The 15776-nt window shown below is 26.5% G+C and overlaps 1 protein-coding gene across 1 annotated transcript; it reads left to right on the top strand.

Annotated features, from left to right (window-relative positions):
* Positions 1–416: 416 nt before the first annotated feature.
* On the top strand, positions 417–3994 carry LOC119662105 (vasopressin V1b receptor). The gene is made up of 5 exons (XM_038071656.1): positions 417–523; positions 644–1010; positions 1077–1726; positions 1941–2200; positions 3741–3994. The coding sequence occupies exons 1-5, from the start codon at positions 417–419 to the stop codon at positions 3992–3994; spliced, it is 1638 nt and encodes a 545-aa protein (XP_037927584.1).
* The last annotated feature ends 11782 nt before the right edge of the window (positions 3995–15776 follow it).

A 15776-nucleotide genomic window follows, 5' to 3' on the forward strand; every position in this document is an offset into this window, starting at 1 on the left:
GAACACTACGACCACGTAAGAACTATTGTCTATCTATTGTCTCTATTGACTTACTTAACAGAAAATACTCAGTCGTACAAATAACTCCTCCTGAGAATGTTCTAATATCAAGCGAGAAGGAAGCTTTTAGATTATAGCCGAATAATCATTAAGATTATGTTAAAATTAATATATTGAAACTATATTAAACATAAACAAAAAATATTATTTGCGACTTCTTATTTGAGCTTTTCTTTCAATTCTTAACAGAAACTACACTTGATGAAATGAAGAAGCTTTACACAAATACTGCTGAATTCCCATTTACTTATAAATTATATATCCTAACACATCAAGTGACAGCAATCAACAGCATTAGCATCATTAGCATTAATAGTAATAATAACAACAGCATTAAGCATTTATTCCTCTAAAAAATGAACGATAACAACTGGCAACAATGGTGGGAAAAAACATACCAGCATCAACAGCCTCAGCACATATTCGATCCCAATGGTCTGCATTTATCGATGTTAGAACAGAAGTTACATGCCATGTCTCCAACATCATCCGCTTCAGCATCAGGATCTGTAACCGTCGCAACAACCGCTGCATCAATCACAAACTACAAAGCAAATATAAATGATCCATTTTCTGACTTTAGTCCATTGCATCAATCTTTTGGTGATATTGATGATTACGACAGCACGGTAGTAGGCAATTACACATTATCCAATCCGTATGATATAGGCGATAGTAGTGACAACGTCATACCATCCTTGACATTATTGTTTATGGCGATTTCATATGGATTAGTCGTCTTTGGGGGTGTGTTGGGCAATGCCACATTGGTGCTCACATTATGCTCTGCGTCTTCGGTACGTTTACGAAATCCACTGCTACTGGCTGTTTGCATAGCTGATTTGCTTGTAACTGGAATATCAGCCCCAGTGACGCTGCTGAATTTAGCAATGAACCGGAAGACAAAATCTTTGCCTTTGATTATATGCAAAGTAATACATTACATACAGGTATAGGTATTTCTAATTGTCAAAGAAGAACTCGATTGCGTAACAGAATTATTGTTTCATTTGCAGATTATGCCTGTTGCCGCTAGCACAATTTCCTTTTTCATGCTGTCATTAGACCGTTATGCCACCGTTAAACACCCACGTTTAGCTCAATTACGTCAGCGTCGATACTTGCACGTTTCGCTGGCTTTGCTGTCCTGGATAGCCTCTGCGGCTGTCAGCACCCCATTCCTCTTCGCGTATAAAATTATAGCTAAGACAGTGAGGCACACAAATCACAACAACCACAGTACAGATGGGGCATCACAAATGCATCAACCTAATGTCAGTATCAGTTGCACATCTGAGTTGGGTGCCAACGCAGTATTTGTTTCGTTTATTATATTCCATACGATTGCCGTATTTATCATACCAGGATTTGGTGTATTGCTTAATCACTGCGGGGTCAGGAGGAAATTATGTGCACTTTCGTTGACCGCGCGTGCCGCTCACGGCGAACTACCGTTACCAATGCCAATTTTACGTCGTCAAACGCATATGGTTATCGTGACTGGCATTGCCAATGCTCAACAGGCCGCTGGTTGTGGTACAACTGATGATACTTCAAATGGCGGTGACATACAATTGCACAATCTAAATCCGACAAGAGCTGCAACAGCCACTACTGCGATGCCAAACCGAAATGTTATAAAATCATCCAATCCCATTTCCCCGAGGTGCGTTAAACTGTTCGCAATTTTATTGCGTGTGGTATTGAATTATGTATTGTTTTCATTAGAGTCGAATATGTACCCAATACTTGTACCGAATGAAAACTAATTTTTAATAATATTTCTAATTAAAATTACAACACCGTTATTTTATGTATATTTAAGGGAGTGTATAGATATTATAAATAACATATTCTTTATTCTTTCTTCAAATCTTCAGAGCAATGCGTGAAATACGTGCTCATTCTCAACGGCAACGTATAAACCACAATCAAGGTGTACGTGGTCCAGCCACACCTGGTATACCTCTACCTCAAACATCTACCCTACGTTCAAGACGTCGTCTAGCAAATATGTTGATCGCATCTGCTGTTATATTCATAGCTTGTTGGGCGCCACATGTTTTCTGTGTGTTTTACAAAAACTTTGGATATAGACAATATTGCACTACAACTTCAACTTACTTCAATTTATTGCTTGGTAAGTTAAATTATACATATTATATTTATATTTATAATAAAGAAAGATATATATGTCAATTTAATTGCTCGTTATTACTCAAATACAATATATCCAATATACAATATAGCTTTATATTTACAAAAACTTATGACAGTCGATAAATATATTAATGATCATTTTTTTTTTTTTTGCGACGGGAAAAGGAGGCACGCCTGCCGCATTGGCTATACTCCGGTGCCCCGACCAATCACCGGGACTACGTTAGTATTAATCAGTGGTAGAGTCCCTATTAGTAATTTAAGACTGTCATCGGTGTAACCTGCGTCCGAATCCCGCTGCTACTTTAGCTGGCTAGACTTGCACTTCATCTTGACGTGATACAAGTACTTGCTCCAGCTGTTTTTGTTGAAATTTACTTTAATCAACCTTAAGTTCTTTTCAGCAAACATTGCTATGCGATCCCAGTTTGTTTTGTTTTCGATCATCACGGCGACAGACCGTCCTTGGGGAGAAAGCATTCGTTGCTAACACTTTTTGTTGATTGTTAATAAAAAAATTTTTTACTATTCTATCTAAATTCTGCTATTTATACGATTCTGCTTAAAAAAAAATTTTACGGTATAGCAGAGTTACCATATGTAACACAACTAATTAATACAAAATGGAGAATACTATCTTTTGACACATCAGTGTTTATTCATCTAAAATCAGAGCAAGCATTGTTGTGTATTACTCTTTAAAAAAAAATTTTACCAGATACAAAAACAAAACACAACATATTGTTTTGCTAATCTACTTTTTTGTTCATATGTAAGCTCGATGGACTATCTTTTCAAAGGCTGAATATATTTTGTCCACTTCGATTGCAGATACAACTCTAATAGTGTGTTCACATTGCCTTCATTAAAGCAGTTTCACTGCATGTAAAACACTGAAATTGATTAACCATACAAAGAGCTTTCGTTCTTTCCAACTTAGTTAATAACAAATTAAGTGAAATTGCACCAAAAATGTAGAATGCCACATTGCAAAATATATTCCCCGGAAGGGAAATAATCGAAATTCAACATATTTACACATTAAACAAAATGTATATAAACATTTCTGATGAAAAAATAAAACTAAATATCAGCTAACATTTAAAATGTATACTAACAAAAGAACTCCTTGAATTTTCACAAAGCTTTCTGAAAAATAAAAGCTCTTTAAAAGCATAAATTACTTATGTCAATGAAAACAACCAAATCTTAATTTGATTACTATAAATTAATTTAGTTGCAGTGGGAACATGGTATAAGGCACTTAAATAAAAAATTTTGTGATTACATTTAGTTATAATTTTATTTTATCTTTTGTTGGTTTTTTATTTTAGTTGATATTAGTCGTTTGAAAAAGAAAATAAAATTTTTTCGAAAAATGACACTGAAGTCTTCTTCAAGGTTATAACGTTATAATGTTTTTAATCATTTTGTTTATATTCATCAAAAAAATTTTCTCTAAAAATGTTTATTTCATTAAATACATAAGTATATAATATATAAAAACTACTTTGTTACAGGTTACATGTACTCAGCTATAAGTCCAGTTATTTATTGGGCTCTCAACCATAATACCCTAAGACAATCGCCTTGTGCGCCAATAATACGCCTTCGATCAATGCAAAATTTCTTGCGTACGCGTTTTCGTTCACATACCGTACCACCACCGCCGTCATCCACAAATGAGGCCGCATTGGGTGCTTTTAACCCAAAACTAATTAAATTAACGCCTAAACAATACAGAGCTCAGGCTTCTTCTCACTATCTTTATTAATGTTTATAAAAGAAATGAAACTAGTATTAAAAACTATGTACGTACGTATATATGTAAACTTAAAAATATAACTAGTGTGATATTTTTTCCAATTTGCATATACATACTTATGTGTTTTGATGTATATATATACAATTGACTCAATATGAATTTATATATATATATAGAAATATGTAAGTTCGTATATGCATTACTTTTTACGAAATAATTTTATATTCTTATATTCTTCAATGTACTTAATTTTGTACTTTTTTACGTCAATTTATTTAGTTGCAATTTATTTATATTTTAGGTTTGAAATCTGTGAGTCAAGTACTAAAAGCTATGATATATTTTTGGTACTAAGTTAAGTTATATTGATTAATTAACTACTAAACTACTAAACACATATTTAATTAATATTATAATGCGCCTTTCACTAATGATATATATACATAAATAAATATGAAAACTAAAATAAAATAATAACTATAAACATATTTTTAGTACTTAACTAAACACTTAACTGTATATAGAAATAAAAAAAAGTAATTAAATGAACTGAGAGTACTAAAGCTTTCAGAAATTAAAAAAAAATTATATATTGTTAGTACCCAGTGCTAAAAACTAATACTATCGATTAAACTCTAAAACTGAAGTACTAAAAAATTTAAGCACAAATAATCAAAGATTTCTAAACAAGATACAAAAGCTGACTACTAAAAATAATATACAAATTTGTTCATAATATAGCTGAATTTACATAATTGTACTTAACTAAGTAATTTTGGGATTGATAGCGTTATGTACTCGTATTCATTTGTTAAAGTATTCAGAATAGAGTTTATTAATATTTACAAAAACAAAAAAAAATAATTATTTATAAGTTATAAATAACAGATATGAATAAATTCTGCTGATTATATTTAACAAAATATTTATGAAACAATTGTATTAAAAGCAAATGTTGAACGTTAACTTTTTAGAACAAAAATCTAAATCTAAATATATACATATATTTGGCAACTTATATGTACGACTAAGACTAAATTCGTAAATTATATATAAAAGCTAACTTAAACGAAATAATTTAAATATGTGTATTCCAAAAAAAAAAAAAAATATTAACTTATATTGTACATGTGGTAGTAAGATCATAAAATTAAGTTAAGGAATCAATAGCAAAATTAAAATCGAAGACAATAGTATTAAAATCATAACACTCCTCACAGCTCGTTAGTCATTGAATACAGCAATAAACATTTTTTATTAGAAATTTTTACATTTTACATTTAGTAAAATACTTTTATAATAATTATTATAATTAATAATAATATAATGTAATAAAAAATACCGATCTTCAATATATTGCTCTATATATGTTAATCACACTTACACCTATTCGCATTCGAACTTCGAACTCGAAACTCAGAACTCAGAACTCAGATCTTTACTTGAATTAAAATTGCAAAAAACAGTTTATCAGAGAAAAAAAATATTTATTTTATCATATTTACATTTTATTTAAAAATATAAATATTATAAATATTTTATATATCATATTAATAAATTAATTTTTTTTTCTGACTCTACAGCAGTTTCATATACTACCAAATATGGAACCTTTCACTATAGAAAATATTTTTTATGTAGGAGTTGTCTTTAATTCTCTATTTAAAAATCCTAATATACGAAATATGCAAAATGCGAAATATACTAACATCTGTTAATGAGATCTTGAATTATTACGTTGTTTCTTTTGAAGTTAACAACTTCAAACAGTACATTCTCAGTGGGCGAGATAATGTAGTTCAAGTTTTTATGCACTAAATTAATACTAAATTTGAATCAATTCAGTTCACATAGCTGATTGTGTCGTGAATTATCCTGGTCCATTATAATTAAACGATTTTTTGCTTAAAAATTTCTATAGATATGGGACAGCGCAATGACATAATAAGACTATTGATTATTTATAATGTTGATATTTACCAGCCTTAATATTTCAAAAAACATTTGACGTTACCATTCTGCAATATTGCCTATGGGAATGTGAGAAATCTATATGGACATCAATATTCAGAAAGGTGATGTCGATATCTGACCTGTGACGTTCGATAGTTACACTTCTAGATTTCGTTCTTTCAAACCAAACACGGTGCTTATATATTCGAAATCATAATTAAACGTTAATTATCGTTTACGAAAAGTAATTCTTATGCTAATTATGTACTAAATTTTTACTTAAGTACTTAAGTAATCATGTAATATTTATATTATGTGAGTGAGAAGATATTCTATCTAAATGTCAAGACCTTGAGTAATGCTAAAAATTGCGTAAAAGTTACAATATTCAATACATTTGTGGACAATAGTCTGCAAAGCTACTTCAGCTACTTTAACAGCTCTTCTGAGTTCTTCATAATAAAAGTACGGTCTTCACAGCACCTTTACAAATTCTACAGTTTCTTACTTACAGATGTTGTTTAGACATTTTTATATAACCCGGTTTCTATATATAATTAATATTAGTCTAGCGAAAATTAAAAGTATTTTAAAATTTTTATAGCCATACCATATATGTGAATATATATCAAATCATACACAAAAAATCTTTATGTTATATAAAAACGTTCCACTATTTCTTATGTTAAAGCATTCCATATATAGTATAATATATTAATAATATATACCAAACCATTGCAATGACATTTAAGAAACAAATTCTTGTTGGGAGGGTTTATATCACAAGACTAAGTGAAACAAATTTTTATTATTTTTTTATTTAATATAATTAATTTCAATTTATAATTTTTTATAGCAATATTTAGGAGATCGGACATAACCGGTCATTACAGATAATAGAAATTTTAGTATTACATATTTGTAAAATTGCACAATAATTGTTATAATTAATTAAGTATTCCTGAAGACAGATCTCTCTTCCAACATAATTTCAGTAATAATTCATGATCACCTTCACAGTGTTCGTATTTTATCCATTTAGCACTTTTTACCACTATTCTTGTTTTTTAAATAAAATTTTCTTGAATTACATATATAAAATGAAAGAAAATAGGAAACTGTTAACATCTCTGACTAATCCTTTAATAACGTATTTTTTTTTTAAATTGAATTTTAATACAAAGTAACTTTGAATATATATCATCAGTTCGCTTGTTATGTGCTCACTCGTTACTTTCTTCATTACTCTCATTATATACATTTTATAGAGATGATGTACTTACTAGTTACTAAGCTTACGAGTTTTGTGTGTAACCGTTACTATCACTAGTCGTATTAATACTCGTTAGTTTACGCATTATTCCTATAACACACTTCACATTGAAATTGAATTTATTTAATTTTTTATTTGTGTTGTTTTTTTTTCACAATAAAACAACTAGTGTTCAAAGTACATTATGAGCAAAATACGTAAAGTTTTGAGCATACTCGTTACTTTCTTAATTATACTCATTATACACTTCAAAACTTTTCATTTTTTATTTTATTTTTATTTTACACAATAAGCACACTAATTTTATGTTCAATCGTTTTTATCATCATCATTCCTTTATATATATATTACTTCAAAATTCTAATATTTTTATTTTACAATAATGCAACAAAAACAAAAAATAATTAGATGATTTAAATTTTATTTAAAAAAGATAATTACATTTATCTCTTTTTGATGAAAAATTTAAAATCCTCACTAAGTTCTTAAGTTTATATTTATTCGTTTCGTTTGAATTGTTTTTGTAATTAAAGATATTTATTCGTTTGTTCTTATTCTGATATATAGGTGATATATATTATAGCAAAAAATTATAATATGTTTATTGTGAAACTAAAAGGCAACTCAAATACCCTACTTCTCTTTTTATATAATTAAAATATAATTATTTTAATATAATATAATATCAAAGATGTGTCGTATACTTTTTTTTCATTTTTAGTTTTCACGTTCATTATTATCTTATTCCGCTTTTTAAATACTTTTAAAATTTTTACTTCTGGATGAAGCAAGAATGAGCCTGTTCACACTAGCGCAACTTGATGATTTAGAACGATTTTTAATACAAGATAAGGTGATGAGAGTATGAGTAATATATTTAATCATCCTGTCTTCAGTTTCAGCTGGCTTGATAGACATACATGTGCAGTATTCATTTTTTTCACAATAAGCATTGTATATCTATATACCATTACACACCAATAAAGCAATTTTCAAGCTTTAAGTTCCAGGATATTGTGAACGCAACCAATAACATTTTCAAACGTAAAGCTGCCACTAGTGTGAATCGAACTCACTAAAAATAATTTTAAACTCGTAGTATTTACATTGGACTAGAGAAATATTGCTAACTTGTTAGTTTTTTACTAACTCGTTAGTTTCTTATTAACTCGTTAATTGTTAAATTTTTGTTATTAATGAAATATAAAAGTTTTTCAAAGTCTTGAGTCATAAATGAAATATAATATAATATATTAGCTAGAAAACTTTAAAAGCATCGCTAACTCTCTAAAATTCTACTTTCTCGGTTTTTATAAATTCAATAATCTGAATGTTAAAACCGTTTCCGTGCATTTCTGTTAGATGTTTAAAAGTATATAATTTACTCATCATATATAATTAATAAAAAAATAAAAGAATCAATTAAAAGTAAAGAAAAAAAATTAATTAAAAAAATATTTTAATAATTATATATCAAGCACTCCCGTATTACGAGTGAATATACGTATATATGTAAATATATTGAAATATATATAAATCAATGCTATATCGCTAACGATAAAAATTTGACGAACTTTTATTTTATTTGAATACTCGGATAACCGAGTATAAAACTTATATATTTTCTCGTTAGTAATATTTTTTTTCATTAATTTCTTATTAAAATCGACTTTCAAAAATCTTCATCAAATTTTGTAGAAATTTGAATTATAATGATATATAATTTTTGCAAATTATTATGTTAGTATTATTTTTAAAATCGAATATAAATAAATAGATGTAATAAATGTTCTATATAAAAAGTAAAATTAATAAAAAATATTAAAATTTAATAATTCTAGTTCATTCTCTTTCTTTCATTCTTTTCTTTGTCTCTGACAGTAGCTCTTTTCCTGTCGTGTTCTAGCTATTAGAACCTATTAAATTTTCAACTGCAAGTGACTCTTATAGCCAAAACTATCATGCCTTCATAGTTCTAAACATAAATCTATTTTACCACATCATTTTAAGTTTATATTTTTAAGAACTGATTTATATATAACATTCGTATACTTAGTTCTGCATAATTTGACTCAAAAAAATTATGTATATACTACAATGAATATATAATATATAATACATTATACAAATATGTATATTAAATTGTATAAATACATATTTTAAATAATCTTTTTTAAAATAATTCAAACTATTGTGATTCTCATCAAATGCATTTAAAATGCACTTACATTTATTTAAAGCATAACTTATATATAAATATATAATATAAAAAAAAAATAATGATGTAATGAACAATATCGAATATTTAAATTTTAAATCTAAACCTAAATTTCTAAATTTGTTAAATATATATACATATAATTTATCATTATTATTATGTATGTATATATTTGTGTATTTGTAAACTATATTGAGTGTTGTTATTTGTATAAATTGAGAACTTTCTTAAATCTGTTCTACACAAATAAAAAATATATAAATAAAAATAATAATAAAAATAATAATAAAAAAGACGAACAAATTATTAAAAATAAATGTTTTAAAATATGTTAACTATACCAACTGTATTGGTATATATGTATGCTTTCTTAAATAATCAAATATATTAAAATAAAATATGACGAAAGAAGAATTAACTGTAAAAGATTTTAAAATAAATAGTAATTGTGGAATATTATTAACAAAAAAAAAAAAATAATAAAACAAATATTAGATAAATTAAAAAAAAATAAATGCATTAAATAAATATTTCATGCTCAAGAAATAAAGCCATTTTTTTTTTATTTTTATAATAAAAATGTAAAGTTTTAATTTGTTTATATACTTAAAAATCATTATTATTATTTTACAACAATATGATTATTTAATTTTATAATAAAAACTTTATATCTAATTTATTTCACAAATAAATAATTTTATTTTTATTATTATTAAATTAAATGTGATTATTATTTTACAACAATATGATTATTTTATTTTACAAAAAAAAATTATTTTTTATTTATTTTAGAACAAATAATTTTATTTTTAGTTTATTTATACATTAAATATGATAATTATTTTACAACAATATGATTATTTTATTTTACAATAAAAAACTTTATTCTTAATTTATTTCACAATAAATAATTTTATTATTAATTTATTTATAAATAAAATGTGATTATTATTTTACAACAATATGATTATTTTATTTTACAAAAAGAAATTTTATTTTTTATTTATTTTACAACAAATAATTTTATTTTTAGTTTATTTATACATTAAATATGATTATTATTTTACAACAATATGATTATTTTATTTTACGAAAAAAAAATTTAATTTTTAATTTATTTTACAATAAATAATTTTATTTTTAATTTATTTATACATTAAATATGGATATTATATTACAATTTTATTTTACAATAAAAAAATTTTATTTTTAATTTATTTTACAAAAAATAATTTGATTTGAAGCTTTCAACTGCTTCAGAGAAACTCACTTTCAGTTGTTAAATATCTTTCTCCTTAATTCATCCATCGTTTTCATGATCAGACACTTCAAAATGTTCGTTATCTTCCGTAATCTGATCCTTGTTCCAATTTTCAATATCGTCAATGCTGATGTCAATATTATCACAAGCCTTCGACATCATCAATTGAAGTAGTCGAAGTGTATCGTCGTAAACACTGTTTGATTTAATCAATTTAGAAAACGAAATATTGTCTTCACTATCATGTTGACCATCATCCCACCTTTTTATCTTATTCCACGTAACTAAATCAAGTTTATTTGAAGATAAAGATAAAAATATATATTTGGAGCTCAAAACAGAGAAGAAATTCGGGGAATACCCATAATCAAAATTGGAGCTCACACTTGCTTGTGTTGTGAAAACAGACGTTCGGTTCGAAAAATTCACACATTCAGAAAAGTTAACCCAAAAGTTAACTTCTTAGAGCGGTACGTGAATGCTAAAATTCTGTTAACTTAACAGCGCGATTAACTTTTGCGCGAGTTAGCTTTTCCGCGATTTTACTGTATACATATATTAAATATTATTAAAAGAAAAATTTTTACCACAAACACAATTAAGGATGTTCTCTGGATGTTCTCATAACATATCTTAACTTTTATATTGTGAGTGTAAAAGCAATATATAAAAAATATGCATATTTCAAACTGGCATCGATTTAGCATCAATATTCTTTGCATTCAACTTCCCTCTACTTTATCGACATAACATAATTTAGTATTTAATCAATTTAGTCATAATTTAGTATTATCCGTACAGAGCGTATTAATTTCGTATTTTAAAGAGCAAACAAATTAGAAGTAAAATTGACAAAAAAGATACTTTAAACATGCAATAAATAAAAAACAATTTATAATAAAACATAAAAAAGAAGTAAAATTTTTTATAAGATACAAAATATAGGGCGAGCAAGCAGAGTACGCTATATTAGGCATTTAAATTTAAAAAAAATTTATTTTAACTAAATTAGAATTAAATTTACTATACACCTTTAATAAAAAAATGTATCTAACTACAAATATTTATTTTGTTTTTCTTTTGTTGTATACATAAATAAAAATAATAAAATAAATAAATTCTTGGGTATGAAATATAATCGAATATTAAATTTTTTTTATATATAAATAAAAAGATATGCAAATAAATAGCTGATAGAATTACTAATAGAATTATCTGTATAAAATTTTTTTTTTTTTTTGAAGAACTTTTCAATTTGCTTGATATAAACACCTACCTAAGATGAGCGAAATAATTAGTAAATGTATTTTAATGTATTCATAATCATACTATACAAACTTAAGAAGAGATTAAAAAAAAAACCACTTAAAGAAAAGCATATATATAATGAAAAAATCGAAAGATCTAAAGACTAGCATTAGAGAGAGCGTGAAATATCTTTTTGAAAAGGATTGCAATGAAATGAAAATGCTTAAATGTTCCTTTCTCAAAATAAGCAATAAAAAACGACGCTTTACATTCAAAATTTTAAATTAATAGAAATATTTAAATGAAATATTTAAATCAAAAACTTTAAAATTATTAAATATACTTAAATAATATATAAGCTAAACAGAGTTTGCTAAAAACTTCGCTAAACTTGAATACTAAAAAAATTGTAAAACTAAAATTTCATACCGACAATGCTGTTTTTTGACTGCATTTTTTATGTACAATTTATTGATAATATATACAAACGAAATTTAATTACAGATATAATAACCGAGCAGATAAATATATCTCATTTAAATACAGATACATACACATGTTAAGATAATGTGTATATACAAATGTGCTTAACAATATCATTTATGAAAAAAAAATTAGATTTCAAAATATCAAATTATTTGATTCTGTCAAATCGTTCGTAAAAAAAGCAATATTTACAAAAAAAATATGTAAGTACATCATAGTTTTCATATAAAAGGTTTCTCTACTTAAATGTCATAAAAATGTTGTATGTTATTCTTTACACTCGCTACTATAATGTACAACGCACAATTACCCAACAATCGCTAGCAACAGTAGCCAACAATTTCAAAAATGTAGTTAAGCAACTGTGTTTCTGAAATACTGCGTACAATTAAGTTACAGTCGCTAGCTATTGTATTCCATACAATTGAAGTACAGTGAGAGCCGTCAACCACCTTAGTGAACGATTACAGGTAGTGACTGTAATGACCGACTGTAGTGATCAGCTTTAGTGATCGACTGTAGTGATCGACTGTAGTGAGCGACTGTAGTGAACGAATGCAGTGAGCGACTGTAGTGAGTGACTGTAGTGATCGACTGTAATGAGTGACTGTAGTGAGCGACTGTAGTGAACGAATGCAGTGAGCGACTGTAGTGAGTGACTGTGGTGCGCGACTGTGATGAGCGCCTGTAGTGAACGAATGCAGTGATTGACTGCAGTGACCGAATGTAGTGATCAACTGTAGTGATCAATTGTAGTGAGCGGCTGTAGTGAACGACTGTAGTGAGCGACTATAGTAAATGACTATAGTGAGTGACTATAGTAAGCGACTATAGTAAATGACTATAGTGAACGACTACAGTAAATGAGTATAGTGAGCGACTATAGTGAGCAACTATAGTGAGCGACTATAGTGAGCAACTATAGTGAGCGACTATAGTGAGCGACTATAGTGAGCAACTATAGTGAGCGACTATAGTGAGCGACACTAAAAAATTTCAATATGAACAGCTTAATACCCAACACGACTTAACTGCAATTGCTAAAAACGGTATAAATAAAGTTGAGCAAGGGCATTATTTAAGTACTGCGCACAATTGAGGTACAATCGCTGGCTACTGTAGTCCATACAGTTTATCTACATTGAGAATTGTCAGCGGAAGCTGTTACTCATATAAAAAGATATATATTATCGTTTGTTTTAAAAAATGCAGAATTGCAATCACCAAAACCACTATAACCTAAATATGTTGTCAGAATGTTTTGATATATTGACATGCCTTGATTTAAAGAACGGTACGCTACACAAATTATATCGGCTTGTCTTCAGTGTTATCAGACGTTGTCACACGAGAGTACTTATCCAGCAATGTGATGCCTGGATTTTTTCCAGTGAATTCGCAATGTTAAATGTTAAAATATTTCAAATGAATACAGACACAAACTCTATAATTTTTACATTTAATTTAACAATTCACGTCGATATAAAGAAACTAATATAGATTAGTTATATGGCATATCAGTAACAAAAAAATGTAAAACGTCAGGTCCTTCTCCAATGTTATTATTTGCTGTCACTAGCTTTTATCGTGCTCTTGTCTAACTCTTTAAGAGTTAAAAAAGAGTCTTCAACTCTTTACCTAATAAATATTATATTTAGATATATATTTAGACTTTTGATCAATTTTATCACATTCTAATGTTTGTTGTTTCAGAGTTAACTTAGAAAACAAACTAAGTTGTAAAGCTTTTAACTGGCAAGATCAAAACATTCACAAGAAATGTGATTTTAATATAAATTTTACAAAATAGACAAATATCAGGATCGGAAAAATTCGACTTATATAAATGATCTCTCACTTTACATTGACCTATAACATAACCAACTAAACTTTTTAAGTCGACCGTACTTAGCAAAACTAACTTATTTAGTATTCCATTTTGCTGGAACTAGAAATTATTTGGCTTGATGTTGACCTACACTTTTAAGCTTGTGATCAGCAAATTCTCAATTCCTGATACCGTCATTAAAACGTTATATATTAAACTGCTCTTCTAAATAATACAACACTTACCTACTAATGTTCGAACATGAATTTTTTATTATAAAATTTATTTAAATTTGTTACTTTAAGTTAATTTTTTTTCTTCCAATACATAATAAATTATTATTTTTAAATTTGCATTAATTATCAATCTAATCAATGCAAATAATACATAAATGAAATAAATTAACTACAGAGTAAACAAACACTAGAATACTAAAATATTTTTAACATTTTATTAGAGAAAACCTAAACTTTACACATCATTAATACGAATCTTAAGATCTAATTAAAATCGATTTAAAAATCAAAAAAAAAAAATGTTTATATATTAAAAATCGAATTATATTTACGTACAATATACCGAAGCCCACCTTCAATCCATAGGCTATATTATTTATTTAATTATTTTATTTAAGCCTTATGCTTCTATCTCTAAGATTAATCTATCTTTAATTTTTTTTTCGTAAAACTTCTAAGGTGTTCTGACCTTAGCCCCATTTAAATCTTTTTCTTGAAATATAATTACATATATTTATATATATATCTACATATATATGTATATATATATTACGCATATATACGCATATACGAATATATTGTCGGGTTTATCAGGTCAAAAATGGATAATGTATTATATATACTTTATGCATTTTATACACGTTATATATATCATTGTATTGTATACATTATAGATATATAATTGTATACATTATAGATAATGCATTGTATTCATTATAGATAATACATTATAGATATACATTATAATATACATTATAGATAATGTATTGTATACATTATAGGTAATGTATTGTATACATTACAGATGATGTATTGTATACATTATAGATAATGTGTTGTATACATTATGTGGGTATATACTTATATATAATATTATATATATAATAATATATATTACATTACGTACATTATATATATATATATATATACATAATTTTACAGATACATATGTATAAACATATAAAGAATAATATCTCTTTGAAGCGAACAAAGACTAGACCAGCAATATATAACGAAACCTGTGGATTAACAACATTATGCGGTTTAGAGAGATATCCTTTTAACTGCGTATGTAAGAAATCTATATACATATATATGTATACATATATGATATGTAATTATAATACATAATAAAGTATATATGCTGGTACATGTATAATATATAAAATAAATATATTTGTACATGTACTGTATATATGCATTAAAGAAGTAATTTTAAAAATTAATCTATAAAACTTCAATCTGTTAAGATGTAAAATTTTATTACAAACCTTGTGTTAATATTTTT

The sequence above is a fragment of the Teleopsis dalmanni genome, chromosome X (assembly GCF_002237135.1).
Source record: "Teleopsis dalmanni isolate 2A chromosome X, ASM223713v2, whole genome shotgun sequence".
Classification (NCBI taxonomy): Eukaryota; Metazoa; Arthropoda; class Insecta; order Diptera; family Diopsidae; genus Teleopsis; species Teleopsis dalmanni.

Excerpts from the sequence above, each read along its gene's own strand:
- LOC119662105 (XM_038071656.1), top strand. The coding sequence starts at position 417 with ATGAACGATAACAACTGGCAACAATGGTGGGAAAAAACATACCAGCAT. Across the intron at positions 524-643 it reads TTATCGATGTTAGAACAGAA|TCCATTGCATCAATCTTTTG; the intron begins GTTACATGCCAT and ends TTCTGACTTTAG. Across the intron at positions 1,011-1,076 it reads AAGTAATACATTACATACAG|ATTATGCCTGTTGCCGCTAG; the intron begins GTATAGGTATTT and ends TTTCATTTGCAG.